A 15236-nucleotide genomic window follows, 5' to 3' on the forward strand; every position below is an offset into this window, starting at 1 on the left:
TGACCATAAGTTTCTGTTCAGTAAAATGAGTTCGAACTTCCATCCACAGCATCAGTATGAAGACATTGTCGTGTGCAAAAAACTAAGGAACCCCTATTCCTAGGAGCGTCAATTTCTTTACTTGAATAATACTGAACTGCTTGCGATCAGGAATGCACCTCTTGAGGAAACACGGCCCAATCAGCCACAACTACCTCAAATAACTGGACTATTATGGAAAACAAGGTGCTGTTCACATTATGATTAATTAATAAATTATGACGTGGCAGTTCCATGTGGCACCTCTGTTAGCTATAACACATTGACGAGTCATGATAAAAATAAGGTACAAAATGCTAATATGAAATTGTTCATCAAACTACTTAATAATATAATTTAATACATCATTTCTTCTAAATATTTTAGAAGTCAATTCAAAGTGTTTTCTTAGTTATAACAAATTTAGTTTTATCTAAAAAGTTAATTGGGTTTCCATTTGGAGAATGATATGTTGAAATATCAGTGGAGAGCTGTTATAAAGATGAAGGAAACAAACTTGAGAACTCCTATCCAAAGAGGCATTAGTTGTATCAAATCAATACATCATTCCTTCAAAATCTTTTAGAAGTTAGTTCAATATGTTTTCTGTTATAACAAATTAGTTTTATCTCAATAGCTGATTGAGTTTCCAGTTCGAGAATGATATATTGAAATATCAATGAAAGGCTGTTATAAAGATGAAGGAAACAAAATTGACAATTTCAATCCAAAAGAGGCATCTAGATTGTGAAGTAATAAAGAAATCAAAATCCAAGGTTAATCAAACAAAAATAATACCATAGCTGAAAGAGCATGAAGTCCAGCAGAGCGTAAACATTGACATCTTCTTTCTTCTCCCATTTCTTTAGCAAGTCCACATAGCTTAGGAATAAGACCTTCCAAGTTGAACATATAAGTGCTATCCATCTGTTTCCAATCAGTTAAATACTTCCTAGATCAAAATTTCAAAAGGTTTCAAAAACACAAGACCGATTGGAGGTTTAATGCATATCTTCAAAGAAACAAGATAACAAGTCTGAATACACACCTGGCAATTAATGAAATCAGCAAGTATTTGACATCCAAGAATACGAATTTCATCTTGTCGCATTTGATCCAATAGAGTACGGATAATAGTCAGCAAACTGCTAGCAAATAGCGGCCTGCACACGGTTAGAGCATCCACAATGTTAGAACCTATCAGATGAAAATTGCAAATTTTTTTGGTAAAATCAGCTGAATTTCAACTTACTTTTATATCATCGAATGCAGATAATTTTATTCTTTGAGTATGGGCTACATCTAATATAAAGGGAAACAACATAACAATTTCAATGTAATATTTGATTCCATAAAGGCATGTTGGTTGTGTTCAGAGGTTGTTGGAAGCATGAATGCTGATGATATTCCTATGGGGGAGTATTGTAAAAATGTTACTATGATGATATGCTACATTCATGACTGAGTTTGTCATTGATGACAACCTAGCAGTCTTCTGTGGTATCTGACAGAAGAATAGCAGAATGATCAAGTTCATACTATTTACCGTATGGGGTAATTAGTTTAATGCATACAGACAATAGACAAGAACAGCAGTACTCCTTTTATTATTTGCATATATGCCGAAGAGATTACATAGTGCTTATAATGATGATTACAATGATCATCCAAAGTCCATTTCGAACGGTGTAGATATACCATTCCAAAGGGGTGACTCAATTGTCGCACCCATTCGGATACAATTAATTCTATTCGTCGGCTACATTATAATTATTGATAACATGCTAATCTACCCGTCCGCTATTTTATAACTTTAGCGACAACACATACGGACGGCTAGTTGAGTATTCTAACTATCCAATGTTATGGGAGATACTTCTGAGTATCTAGTATATGCAATTAACATTGGAAGAAGAAATGATAAATCTAGAAGAAGTTATGTAAGTTTTGGTGATGTCTATTTTGAGACAAAGTTTACAGAGGCATGTTCTAGTAAACTTGTTATATCTCTTAGAAGAGATGTTATTCTAAGAATCAAGGTTGAGGATGTGAAGAAGACATGTTGGTGATGATGTGGGTAAGTTTGCTCATCATAATATTACGTGTACGAAAAGATATTCAAGTTGCAAGACGGAAGATTAATGTTATCGCTAAATGAACGTGTTCTTAGTGTGGTCCTTATAATGATTAATTGAGAAGGTCTAACAGCCGACTCAGGAAATTGTTTTATGGACTCGGTATAAAGGAAGGACATTTTCCTTTATCATGACAAGTAGACATGACATGAAGAAGTGATTGTGAGCAGCAGAGAGAGAGGAATGTGAAGTTGAGCAGAGCAAAGCAGAAGTGAAGAAAACTTCATTGCCGAAGTTTTGTTGAGTGAGCTGAGGTTTGATATTTTGATCCGAGGTTCGTGCCCTGGTCTATAAGGTCTGATAGTGATTGGTTCGGTTGACAAAACAAAGGAAAGAAGAACATAATAGTAAACTGTGTGTTTGAGCAGTGAGCTCTTCTTGTAGTTGAAATTGCATGTTTGGGCAGTGGGCTCTTCTTGCATACATTGTACTACAACTTCTAACAGGGTTGGAATCTCCTAATAGGGATTCAAAGTCTCCTAATAAGGACTCTATGTACTAAATGTTCTAATAGACTCCTAACAGGGTCCATCCTCTAACAAGGAATATTTATATTATTACATCATCTTGTGGGCATCATTCCCACCAAGGTTTTCCCTCTGATCAAGGGTTTCCCTAGTTAACATATCTGGTGTAATTGTCTATGTGCATCTTATTATGGTTGTTGTTTACTTTGGTTGAATGGTTAAGTTTGTTTAAAGAAGATAAAGGTTTTAATTTTTGGATAACTGATTCACCCCCCATTCACCCCCTCTCAGTTATCTTGGTGGACTATTGTTTCTAACAGATTGGTCATTATTCCACAATATCCCTTTTACACATGTGCTTAAGAGTATTTCTTATGAGAGGTAGCTTATGAAGACTGCGCTAGGGCAATGATGTTGCTCGGCGGTTGAACACTTGGATTTTTTTAATTACAGAGTGTTGTTTTATATTTGCAGTGGGTCAGATGGCTAGAGAATGGAGCTCATATTAAGGTAATGAACCAAAGCACAAAGGAAAAGTATTAAATAGGACAAAAACATTTATTTTCTTGTGAATCAAATGTTGCACTAGAGTTTGTTGAAGGTGTACTTGGTGAGACAGAAATGGAAGCAGGAAATATATCAAGGCCATGCTTGGCAAGACAGTATTGGAAGCAGGAAATAGAGCAAAGGCTGCAGGCTGAGATGATTTTGTCTCTAAACTAGCTTTGGTTATTTTTAATGCTACTTCAAGATTGCGGCTATCAAGGCTTTTGTTACAAGAATTTGAGAGAGAAAAATTATGAAGGACAAACAAGGGAAAGGTTTTTAAAGAAAACAGCTGTAAAGTATTTGGAAGATGCTGAATCAGTTAGCTCACTGGCTCCTAGAGATGACAAACAGTCTGAATTAAAGGATATGTGAAGGGAGCTTCGAATGCTACATGCATACAGCAGCAATGTGGGAAGGTGTTTCCTGACCTGCAAGCTTCACACAACAATGGCAAGGTGAAAATGGGAAGTGACTTAAGTATTCCTGTTTTTTACGGTAGTTTTGTACATCACTCATTTTTTGTAGAGAATTATGTCAAAAAATTCAATTCCCCTCCTTGGCATGGGCAAATCAGAGCAACAGGGCTTGGATGCAGCTGCAGTAGTGACTGGTTAGATGGAATAAGTGGTGGAGGTGGTGGAGGAAGACAATGCAGGAAGAAAGTGTAGGAAAGTGGTTCAAGGAAGTGGCAGCTGTCAGAAATCATGGAATTGTCTTCTAAGTTTGCATAAATCAATGTGTAATATATAAGGTTTTGTTTGTGCAGTTGTTTGTCCATGCCATGTACTAGCATTAATTTTTTTAGTCATAAGTGCCTTGAAACATTAGGACATAACATTTTGTGGCTGTTGCTTTAAAGGTTTTATTATGCTTTGTTCTAATGTAAGGCGGTGCTTATATTTGGGTATACGTAATAGTTATTTCAAGGGCAGGGACTCCGGTAGGACTTCCAACTAAATGATCTAAAAGAAATAGTACTCACATTTGTTCTTTGCATGAAAATAGTAGTTTACTATAAATATGCATGACAACTTTGGCTGATCCAAAATGCTCAGCTCGCAACTCCTTGTAGCACCGCTGCTCCAGATATTTTGCAATCTGGAAAATAATGCAGTGAACATTTCCAGCTCAAATCCAATAGAAAGCAGAGGAGAGAAATTTAAAAAGCCATGGAAAACTATTTATAAGGTACAAGTTGTATCTCAATAACATTTTTGCATTTACTAATGTATATAACCTTGGGAATCCGCATTGGATTTTTCGACGCATATTCACACAACTTGCCAATCTTCCGATCATTTGGCTCCTCATCCTGCACAAGGAAATTATTAGAAAGTATATTTGCAGGGATATTGTTATTTTTGAGAGGTGATTCTCCAAAAATGAAAGAAGCGGATAGAAAAGTCTACTGTCAAATATATTTGCATTGCTCATGATATTTGGCATTTACATTATTCTAAAGAAAATCCAGCACATATGTGACCTGGCAGTAATTTATTATCTATTATTTCTCTACTTAGCACGGAGGACCCTAGGCTTGCAAACTTCACCAACAAGAAAGGCAAAATTACTCATTATACTGAAAACTTGACACTTAAGCCTAACTCACAGTCAAATATCTCTAATATGCATCATCAAAACATCAAAAATAACCATATGTACACTGAATTTCTGCAAGATATTGCCTGTACAAACTTTAACCAACAAACATACATAGCGATGCCAAAAAGAAAAAAGGCAATGAAAATGAACAAACATATCTTTTCAAGTTTGCATTGACGAATATATCCAACAGAAATGATATAATATGCATTTCCAAGAAATGGAACTTATGGAACCCACATTTTGGATATGCACAAAAAGAAATAGAAAGAATGACTGTAATAGCTCATTTAAAACCCAAAAAATTGGTGGCACCTCTAAATTATTTACTACAAGTCTTAAAACTAAGTTGCTGCATACATTTCAACAAAAATATTAGATTGAAGGTTTCAAAGCCCACTTTTTAACTGATAAATATGCACGTTAGAGCATATACTAGAACAAAACTGTAAATGCAACACATGAATGTGCATAAAGTGAATCCTTCCTTGCAACTAAGTCACAAGCTCCTAAAACATAAGCAGTAGAACATATTTCAATCAAACCAGTGCATTAAGATAGATCAAACAACTCATCTTTTGTGGAAACTTATGGTACTATTTCTGTAACAATTGATAAATAACCTGTCAATTCTGCCAGGATTAACTTTGCCAGACTACATTCTGTCTCAAACCCAACTCAAATTATTACACAGCGAACTGATTGAATAACAAATCTGGCATTTTAGACAATATAGCTACTTGCTTTAGCATATGTCAATAGAGTTGTTATAAATTGAAGCACTTTGCTCTCATTAGTAATGAGCTCTCTACAGCATTTGATGGATGGACCATGTAGGTAAACTACCATTATTTCACTGTAGGAATTCATTTATGTGAAGAGAATTTACTTCATTTTTTTATGATGCTTGTTCCAGTCTCGAGCATTTTGCAACCCTACAAGCCACGGTTATTAATCATAGCGTTGATAGCATGGAGTGACTGAATTGTCATTCAGAATCACAGGTTACTTCAATATTTGATAATCAACCATAATTGGCTCTTATTATGTTAGAGAGATATAATTTTGAAAGTATGACTTGTTAGTTGAAGACTGTTCAGAACATGGTGGTGGCCCTTGGGTTTTGAGCAGTCGGCGATGGCTCCAACTTATGAAAGTGTTGGTTCCAACTGTTGAAATGATGTCATGGTTACCAATTGGACAAATCCTACATGTGACATCCCTACATCTAAGGGAGGATGTTAGTTAGGGGAAGGAGACTACCACATCTGGCTCCAGTTGATGGTACCAGTTTTCCTCCTCTATGTCGATGGGAACTGACTTCTTTCCATTGATGAGTTACCAGAATATGTATATATCATTTAATAGCAAAGATACACAAGAAGCTCAACTTCAAATAGTGAAAATTTCTGAAACAATCAGTGTCCTAGATTGCAAGAGGTGCACATGCTGTCAAAAGAGGTTTTGTTATGGGAACATTTAGGCATAATCTTTTTCAAAATATTGTCTTCAATGCCACCCTCCTTTTTGCCCCTCCTGGTTGACATTTAGAGGGCATGATAGAACATGCAAAACCCATCTAGTTGGGTACCTTTCAGTTACAGACACTTTGGAGTATGGCAATGAGTTCCTTGCTGCTGAGCCTGTGTGTAATGTGTATCTATCATATTCAGTTCAGTACCTTATTGTGTCACACTACCCTTGTGCCTTAGGATTGATTGCTGTAAAAACAGATACTCTGCCTCTCCCCACATCGTCAAATTCAATCCAATTCTGTTCTTATATTATAAAGTGATTCTTCCTATTGGTGCCACTTGACACCTCTACATATCGGTGTTCATGTTATTCCTTGTGAACTTCAATGGGGTGCAGAAGATAGATCTAATAACATAAAGGAATGGACTGGAAGATCATCATCGTCAAACTACTTTCCACATTCTCCAAACGAACTCAAATTTATTCTTGGGAAATTGATAGTATAACAAATGATAGATTAACTCTATAAAGAAACATTTGAATTTGGAAATATTGTCCCAACTCCAAGCTAAAAGCTTACTCTTAAAACTCATAACCATCACATTCTATTTATAACTAGCTTGAGGAAAACTGGTTGGGCGTCTCTTGACTATTGGCACACATAACATGTCAAATCTGACTATGGTTATACATTAATTGACAATTTAACTACGTGCACATGTGCAGGAAAATTTGACAATTTTAATGGGTGCGAGAAAATTTGACTATATCCACACTTGAGGGGGCAAGTTACCTATGTCCATGCCTGACCCCACCTATTCATATGCTATTTGGCATTACGGTCATCAAGAGATAAAACATACCTTATTTTTATCTAGTTTATATAGTTACAAATACAGTTTATTGCATGGGATGGTTAAAAAATTAGCACAGTGACATGACAAGAAGTAAAAGAAAATGGAGTTTGCTTCTACTTACAATATGTATATCATGTCACTATGTTAATATATACTAATACTAATCAATTTGTAACAGTAAACACCTTACACCATGCATTTCGCTTGGATCCGTCCCTTTCATATATAAGATGGATGAACTCAATATTATGTCATGATTATTAGAATAATAAAGAATGCAATATGATGTAGATAAACGGTCATGATGCACAATGCCCCAACATTAAAGGAAGAGAGAATTCAAGTCTCGCCATTTTACTTTATCGTATGCAATACATTATATGAATGGACTAACACATGGGAGATTGCCATTATTCTTAATCATATTTATTTTTAACTATACCATGCAAGTATATTCAGGCATGTGAGATTAACATTTGATTGATAAAAGTGCTGCTGAGAGCAATGCGGTTCCATGCTAAGTAATATTTTCTATTCTACCACAATATTCTCAGAATTTATAAAGAAAATTTCTCATCAAAACTTCCTAAGAAAATTATAAATAGCTTGTAAAATATATGGAATTTGGAAATTAGTATTCTAAAATTTCCTGGTGCGCACTGCAAGTTCCTAATCTCCTCCTTCTTGTACTCCCTCAAAATACACTTCCTATACAATAGCAACTCTGTGTTTCAAGGATTTGCAACTTTTCTTTCAAATACTTTACATGGTAACACCTGCTCAAGATAATGGCAGCAATATGGTCCACAAAACTTATATAGACACAGCAATTTCATATATCTGTTGCTAAGAAATTATTCAGCATGGACGGTACCTACTAGGATGAATCACCCCGCCCCAGTGAATATTAGAAATGTGCTACTCTCATCTGGACATGCCTAGGAAAAGGATTTCACTATATAATTCAGTATCAGCTGTGAGAGAGATCAAGAACTCAGTTCCTGTAATTTCATAAAGGTCAATATAAACTAGGTTGTGTATATAAAACACTTAGTATAACTAATTTTCTTGAGTAAAAATGCCACTTTCGTAAATTTTCAAATCAATTGCCTAAGCTCCTTTATGAACCGTCCACATCTAATGGCGATCAGAATCCAAGAAACCTTCTTTAAGGGCCCGTAATTATGTAAATTTTGGAAAGGAACTGTTCAAAAAAAATGTGAATGCCCTCTGACACAAACTAAACATACTATTTGCAGTTCTTAATCAAAAACTATACATACTATTTACAAATTTTCAATAGTTTTTCAAACATTTGGTAGGGCTTTGGAAACTGTAGTCGGTCTATAAACCTGGATGCATATCAAAAATTAACGCGCAATATATCCAGATGTCTTTGGAGGATACAACGACCGTAAAACCGGAAACAAGACTTGAATTTCCATTTCTTGAGCATTGAAAATGTGGCAGATAAGACTCAAAAGAGAGAAATCCCATATTAAACAATTACGAGACCAGACAACCTCTAATTTGATATCATCATAGACAGACCATATCACTGCGATCAAGTACCTGTGATTTGGGGAAAATGTCTGACAAAAGTTTCTTGTATCTCTTAACAGGCTGTCTGGAACGCGCTCTCAAAGAAGGGCAAAAGAAGCAGAGATTGCCACAAATGGGCAATACCCTTCTTGACATAATTCCCATCTTGAACAATCCCTGCAAACCAAATGTTTCGAATGAGGCTTCTCTTGCATGATCTCAATCAACCACCAAGACTTAATTTAATATGTATCCATATATTTATATATTTACCTGTTAAACGAACCGCTGTTATGATACACCAAAAAGGGATTCGAATCCCGGTCTTTTGACGTTGTAAAAAAATCCAAATTCCACCTTTTAAAAAGTCAATTGAATGGAGCCCCGTCAAAACAGCTCAAAAGAAAAGCTTCTCCATTGCTCCGCCAAACAAGACGCTAAATATAGCGCGCCCAATCCGACATCCGTCCACCCCCAACACCCAGTCTCTCACGGCAAACTTTACCGCACAATGCTGTGCCAGCGAAAGGGCACCTATGCTTTTTTTTGAAAAACCGTCTGCAGACGGAAATTAATCAGTCAGCTCGCCGCGCCATAGTCGCATTTAAACTCCGTTGCGCAAATCCTGAGAAGGGGCGTAAATACAAGAGGCACCGTCATAATGACATATTCAACTGGCGACCTCTCTGCGCCGACGTAAGCGGCGTCTGATTGAAAGCGGGACCCCTTTAATTCCAAATGAATTAAATGCCCCTTTTTCCTGGACCGTCAGATTCCTTCAAACAGTGGACGCTCGTTATCGGATGCGCTTGCTTCTGCCGGCATGGTTGAAAAGTATGGCAGTGGGACCTCCGGCAGCACAACCATACGGGGAATTGTTCTCAAAGTTGGCACTATGCAGTAAAAACTGGTTTGAAAGGAGCCCACGATCCTCTGATAGAATCACTAAAACATCGCCTTCTCACGCGAATCCCCTGTTTTTCAACTAGGTTTTGTTCAAATTACAGGAACAAGAGACGGTCTTGTTTAATTCCAGGCAATTTGGAATGAATCGACAAGAATTTTAGCCAGGTTCAATGTCAACGCCCAGTACTACTCACGAGAGTTGATTTCACAGAATTCCACCTTTTTCGGGTTAATTAAAAAACCAGGCTGAATGACAGGGCAACGTCTATACAGCCACGGAAATGCACTTTCCTACGAAGGAGAGGACTAAGAATTTTTTTTCAAAAGTTACAAAAAGCAATGTAAAGGAAGTGCATTTTCGTGGCTGTATAGCCACGGGCGAATGACAGCGGGATCCTTTTATGAGGTGCACGGCTTATCCCTGCTTCTTACCCCTGGCCCTCATTCATACACCCGTACTCTGTTTTTTCAGTTTCCACCGAATATGATCGAAACCCACCTCGAAACGTTAATCATCTACATTGACCATACAAGAACAGGATTTGGAATGTTGCAATCGTCCTTGATGCACGCCTTTGGATCCTAGTGATTCACAGCCGAAATGCTCCCGTTTCTTGTTGTTTTCAAATCGGTTTGTCCGCTTGTCTGCATCTTTTGGGCTACTTCGAAAACATGAATGATAATTGCATCATTTGGTAAAAGTTGTATTCTTGAAAAGTTGGCAAAACTCACTGATTGACATGATGTGAATCTAGAAGATCAGGGGTCCCTCTTCCCATGCAAGTCGCACAAAATCAGGGTCCCTCTTTCTACAATGTCACTTTTATGGGATCTGGTTTTGAGGTAATCTAGGCCTAGATCACACGGTCTCCCTTTTTACAATGTTATTTATTTGGGGATATTGAATTTTTTATTTATTTTCAAAAGGTTTTAATATATCTTAGATGCTTAAATTATAAGCGAATGGTTGATGAGTAATGAATAAAAAGTGATATCTTTCTATTGAGAGATTTTAATAATGTTTTAAGGTCAAAGTAGTATATGTTGGCAAAATCTTGATCACAATTTGTGACAAGGGCTTAAACATATCTTATGTACTATAAGTTGAGTGGTTGTATCGAGTATTAACAAATCCATCATTTGGTAGAACGGCAACCTCACTCTATCAAGATCATTGGCGTAATTGATTAATAAGTTATGAAGTTGAAGATGTTAATTGGATGATGCTATGAGTCTGACATAATCAAGATAGTCATATATATGATTGTCATTGATGTCAAACTTCTTGGCATGTTAAATTGACTTGTTACCACATATCTGTATGAAGAAAGAGTTGAGTATAGGATGAGTAAAGGTTTGTGAAAATTTTGAAGATTGAAATCAAACAGGATAATAGTTGGAGCAAGACAATGAGAACAATTGAATGATTTGAATGGATTGACAAATTTGTAAAGGAATTGTTGATTTGATTACTAATATGGTTTGTCAAATCTATGAAGGAATTGTTGATGTGATAGTTGATATGGTTTGTGAAGATGTTGAGATGATTTGGAGCACAAATGATAATTATTTAATCAATTGGAAAATATAAGAGCTTATCGACAAACTTAAAATGATTTATCGATAAACTAAGTTCTTATCGAAACAAAGGATGAGTGATCTTATCGGAACAAAAAAGTGTATCAGAATAAAGGATAAAGTAATCAGAAAATGGGCAAGTCTTATCAATGGATAAAGATCAGGAAGTGAAATTTGAATTGTTATTGAAGAAGGTGAAATGATTGGACAACTCAATAGTTGAACTGTAATTCAAGGCATGAAGCAATGACATAAAGCTCGAGGAAAATAAGTTTAAGGATGGATTCATTAAGAAGTTTCTATAAGATCAAAATGTTTTACTAGAAGAGATGAATTATGAGGTCGACAAGAAAGAATGATTGGAAGAGTAAGAGTTAATTTGGATCATTGGATTTAGGTTTAGGGTTCGTGATCAAAGTGTTGCCACTTAAGCAAGACGAAGGAAGACAAATCACATCATAGATAGAGAATATTGCCAGTGTGGCTAGATCTCAAAGCGAAGAAGGAAAGAAGAAATTGTGATCATAGAGGTTACATAATCAGAACAAGGAATCAGATAATGGTATGTTAATGTTTGCAGAACTATATTAGATCTGACTTAGTAGGATAGTGCAAACTATAGATCATTTGTTGGTTATTACTCTCTAATAATTGTGATGGTAAAATCCCTAATTGGATGGCCTTAACAAGTCTATTGTAAAATCATCTAACCATGTAGCATTCTCAAAAGATTGTCTAAAGTCCTCTAACAAGGTTACTCCTAATAAAATAAAGACTTTAAAAAGTCTCCAAGGAAATCCCTTAACCAAGTAGCATTTAACAATTCTTTTATAACCCTTAACCGAGCAAGCTCTTAATTGAGCGTATTCCAAAAAAGTATAAATATTTGTAGCATTATTCTCATACCATGGTTTTCACCCTAATTAAGTTTACGCGAGGTAAATCTGGTGCTATTATTGTGTGGATGTTATTTCATGTGTTGCATGTTAATGGATTGCTTAAACCAATAATGTTGTTATAAGTTAAAGAAAATTTTAGAGTAATAAGATATATTCTTAGAAATTAAATCATTTTGATTTAATTTTCTAAGTCACTTATTATCTCTAGTTTACTTAAGCTAAACCATAGGCATATGATAATGAATTCTAATCTAGGATATTTCCTTTGGGGTTTCCACCTTTTAGATTTTACCTCTCATTTTATAAGGATGGTAATTATAAATCTATTCATTCATTCAATACAATATGCAATTCTCTTTTACACACCAAGAATGTCTCATCTTCTATGGATCTCTAAATTCGAGCCTCTATAGCTTTGCTTCTCTCTTTCTATGATAGGTATTTGCATGCAGTGATTCTTTGGGACTGTGGGGTTGATCTTTCATCAACTTCAACATGGTATCAGAGCTTCAAATGTTTATGCCCCTATTCTCTTCATGAGAAGTATAATAGGTATGTTAGCATTAGCAGTAGTGCAGGTGATCTCAGCAGTTTTTAAGCCAAAATTTGATGTTCATTCACCCATCATTGTTTGATTTGTTTTGTCCTAAAGACGTATTGATGTTTTTTTGGTTGCATCTTGGGCATACTGAGGTAGTTTTTGACAAATCTATATTGTTGGAATGCTCTCTCTAAGCTTATCATGATGATGCAAGTTATTTTATTTTCTGGTGCCATATGGTTGCTTATTTATGCATTCAAATTTAGGAGTTCTATTTTGCACTCTAGGAGACATATCTTGAGCATCCAATCTCCGATTTGGAAATTTTTTATATCATTGAAAAGGTATTTCTGTATTCTTTCTAGCAATGCTAGTTTTTCTAGAATCTACTCCGAGCACATGCTATTTAATTTTTTGTATTTTTGCATTCTAGTGGATATCTTGTTTGTTTCAAGTCCAGTGATCAATTTCATTTCTTTAGATGATTTGCCATGGATTGTAATATTTTTTGTACCAATCTTATGTCTCTTTTGATCTTTTTTAACATCCTTTTGTAGTATTATTGCAAATACAGTGAGACAAAGTGTCACTCTATTGCATTTCGGGGCATTGCACATCTTTGTGTCTTGTTGTACTTGCACTACATTATAAAGTGTCTTGGGGGGTTTCATGTTGGCCATATTTGGCATCATTCTTTGTCAAGTGAGTGTTCCTTCCATGACATTAGCTTCATGATGTGTTGATGACACATACCATTTTAGGTGTTTGTACTTCTTCTGCACTCTTGATGTTCCTAGTTCTTTTTGCAAGAGATTACGCATCCATTTCAATATTTGTGTCTTATCGCTCAACATTATAAGGGGGTTATGTTGGTTCTATTTCTTTCTTGGTTCGATGGAGTGAGCTATGTATTCAGTATTTGATCCTATGTATTAAGCAATTGCAGTGGACGGATACTTATACATTTCAGTGAGATGGATCATTACCATATAGACACTCTTTCATTCCTACTTTTTGATGCCATGAAGATATCTTCCATATTTGATTGATTAGTTATTCAGACTTGGTCTTTTATACCTGGTCATGTTCTATATAGTAGAGGTTCTTCAGATTAGTAGTTTGGCAGAGTTTGCAACTTCATGCTTCACTAGTGTTCTTTATGATCATTCTTTTGTTCTTATCTTCTAGAAAATTTTTTCCATCTCTTTTTGGAGCAGGGTTTTTCCCATGTGATTTTCTCTATTTTTCCTCTTTTTGGAGATTTGGTTGTGCTTGGGTACCTAATCAGGCCTCTGTTGTCGAGACCCATTTGTTTTTGCTTTCAGTAGTCGTTTCTAGGTCTTTAGCCACTCCCTAAGCTTATCTTAAGGGGGGATGTTAGAGTAATAAGATATTTTCTTGTTAATTAAATCATTTAAATTTAATTATTAAGCCACTTATTATCTCTAGTTTACTTAAGCTAAAGTTTGGGCATATAATAATTAATTATTTTATTAATTATTATCATGAAACCTAAGATATTTCCCTTTAGGGTTTCTACCTTTTAGGTTTTACCTTTCTCCTTTTATAAAGATGGTAATTATAAATCTATTTGTTCATTCAATACAATTTGCAATGCTTTTTTGCACATCAAGAATGTCTCATCTTATGTGGATCTCTGAATTCGAGTCTCCATAGCTTTGCTCCTCTTTTTCTATGAAAGGTATTTGCATGCAATGATTCTTGGGAGTTATGAGGTTGATTTTTCATCAACTTCGACATAAACTCTAATTAGTGAATCTATTTGATTGAGTTTAATAGGGCCTGTAAATTTGTTTGGGTTGGTGATTATTTATTCAACCCCCCACCCCTTCTAGTAATCATTCCTAGACCTATAATTGGTATCAGAGAATTGGTTCCCTAAAATTTGGAAGACTTAATAACTAAGGGTAAAGATCTCAAGATGTATAGGAAGGATGCACCCAAGTTCAACAAGAATGAAGAGGACTTTGATACATGGTGAGTAAGGTGGAATTACACCTATCAAGAATCTCAAACATTGTTGTTAGCTATCTTACTACTGAGTACGTAGTACCAGCTGGAACTCCTATAGAAGTTGAGAAAAGAGAAAATTTCGTACACAATTAAGTTATGATTGAGATAGTGAATGCATTGTACAATGCAGATTTGATGCAGGAGCATCTTGCATGAAAAAAAGAAAAAAAAAAAAAAAAAATTTGAAAAAAAAAAAATTGAAAAAATAAAAAAATAAAAAAATAAAAAATTGTGGAGGAGAGAGTCAAAGTGACGAAAATTAGAGGAGAAATAATAAAAAAAATAAAAAAAGGGAAAAAGGAGAAAAGAAAGGAAAAGGTGATTTCTATTTTCGAGGTGCATAGGTGGCATAAATAGAAAAATAAGAAAAATAGTTGTCATTACATTAATCGAGGTGTGTAGGTGGCATCTTAGAAGCTTGTGGAAAGTTTCTTAAATCTTGCATTTAATATTTGTTGTGATCCATAAAGGAAATGTAATTTTCTAATTGGGCCACATGGTGGTGCTTAGTTGTAATTCTAGAAAGTTATGGAAGTTTTAGAAGATTGTGGATATTGTGTAGAAGGTTGTGGATAAGTCATGTATTGGGTGGTAAGTGCCTATTTAAGCAAGGCATATGAACATTTCTAATC

The 15236-nt window shown here is 35.3% G+C and overlaps 1 protein-coding gene across 1 annotated transcript in view; it reads right to left on the reverse strand.

Annotated features, from left to right (window-relative positions):
- LOC149562355 (protein SEMI-ROLLED LEAF 2-like) overlaps window positions 1-9804 on the reverse strand; it is a 31640-nt gene extending 21836 nt beyond the window's left edge. Inside the window, exons 1-6 of the mRNA XM_089825877.1 lie at window positions 8920-9804; window positions 8677-8823; window positions 4407-4481; window positions 4152-4267; window positions 1067-1181; window positions 817-945 (exon numbers count right to left, since the gene is read on the reverse strand). Of these exons, the coding sequence (XP_089682003.1) occupies window positions 817-945; window positions 1067-1181; window positions 4152-4267; window positions 4407-4481; window positions 8677-8811 (570 nt within the window). The 5' untranslated portion in view covers window positions 8812-8823; window positions 8920-9804. The remainder of the gene's footprint in view (window positions 1-816; window positions 946-1066; window positions 1182-4151; window positions 4268-4406; window positions 4482-8676; window positions 8824-8919) is intronic.
- Window positions 9805-15236: the final 5432 nt, after the last annotated feature.

Source organism: Cupressus sempervirens, chromosome 4 (assembly GCF_028749045.1).
Source record: "Cupressus sempervirens isolate cs-2001-9-10 chromosome 4, ASM2874904v1, whole genome shotgun sequence".
Lineage (NCBI taxonomy): Eukaryota > Viridiplantae > Streptophyta > Pinopsida > Cupressales > Cupressaceae > Cupressus > Cupressus sempervirens.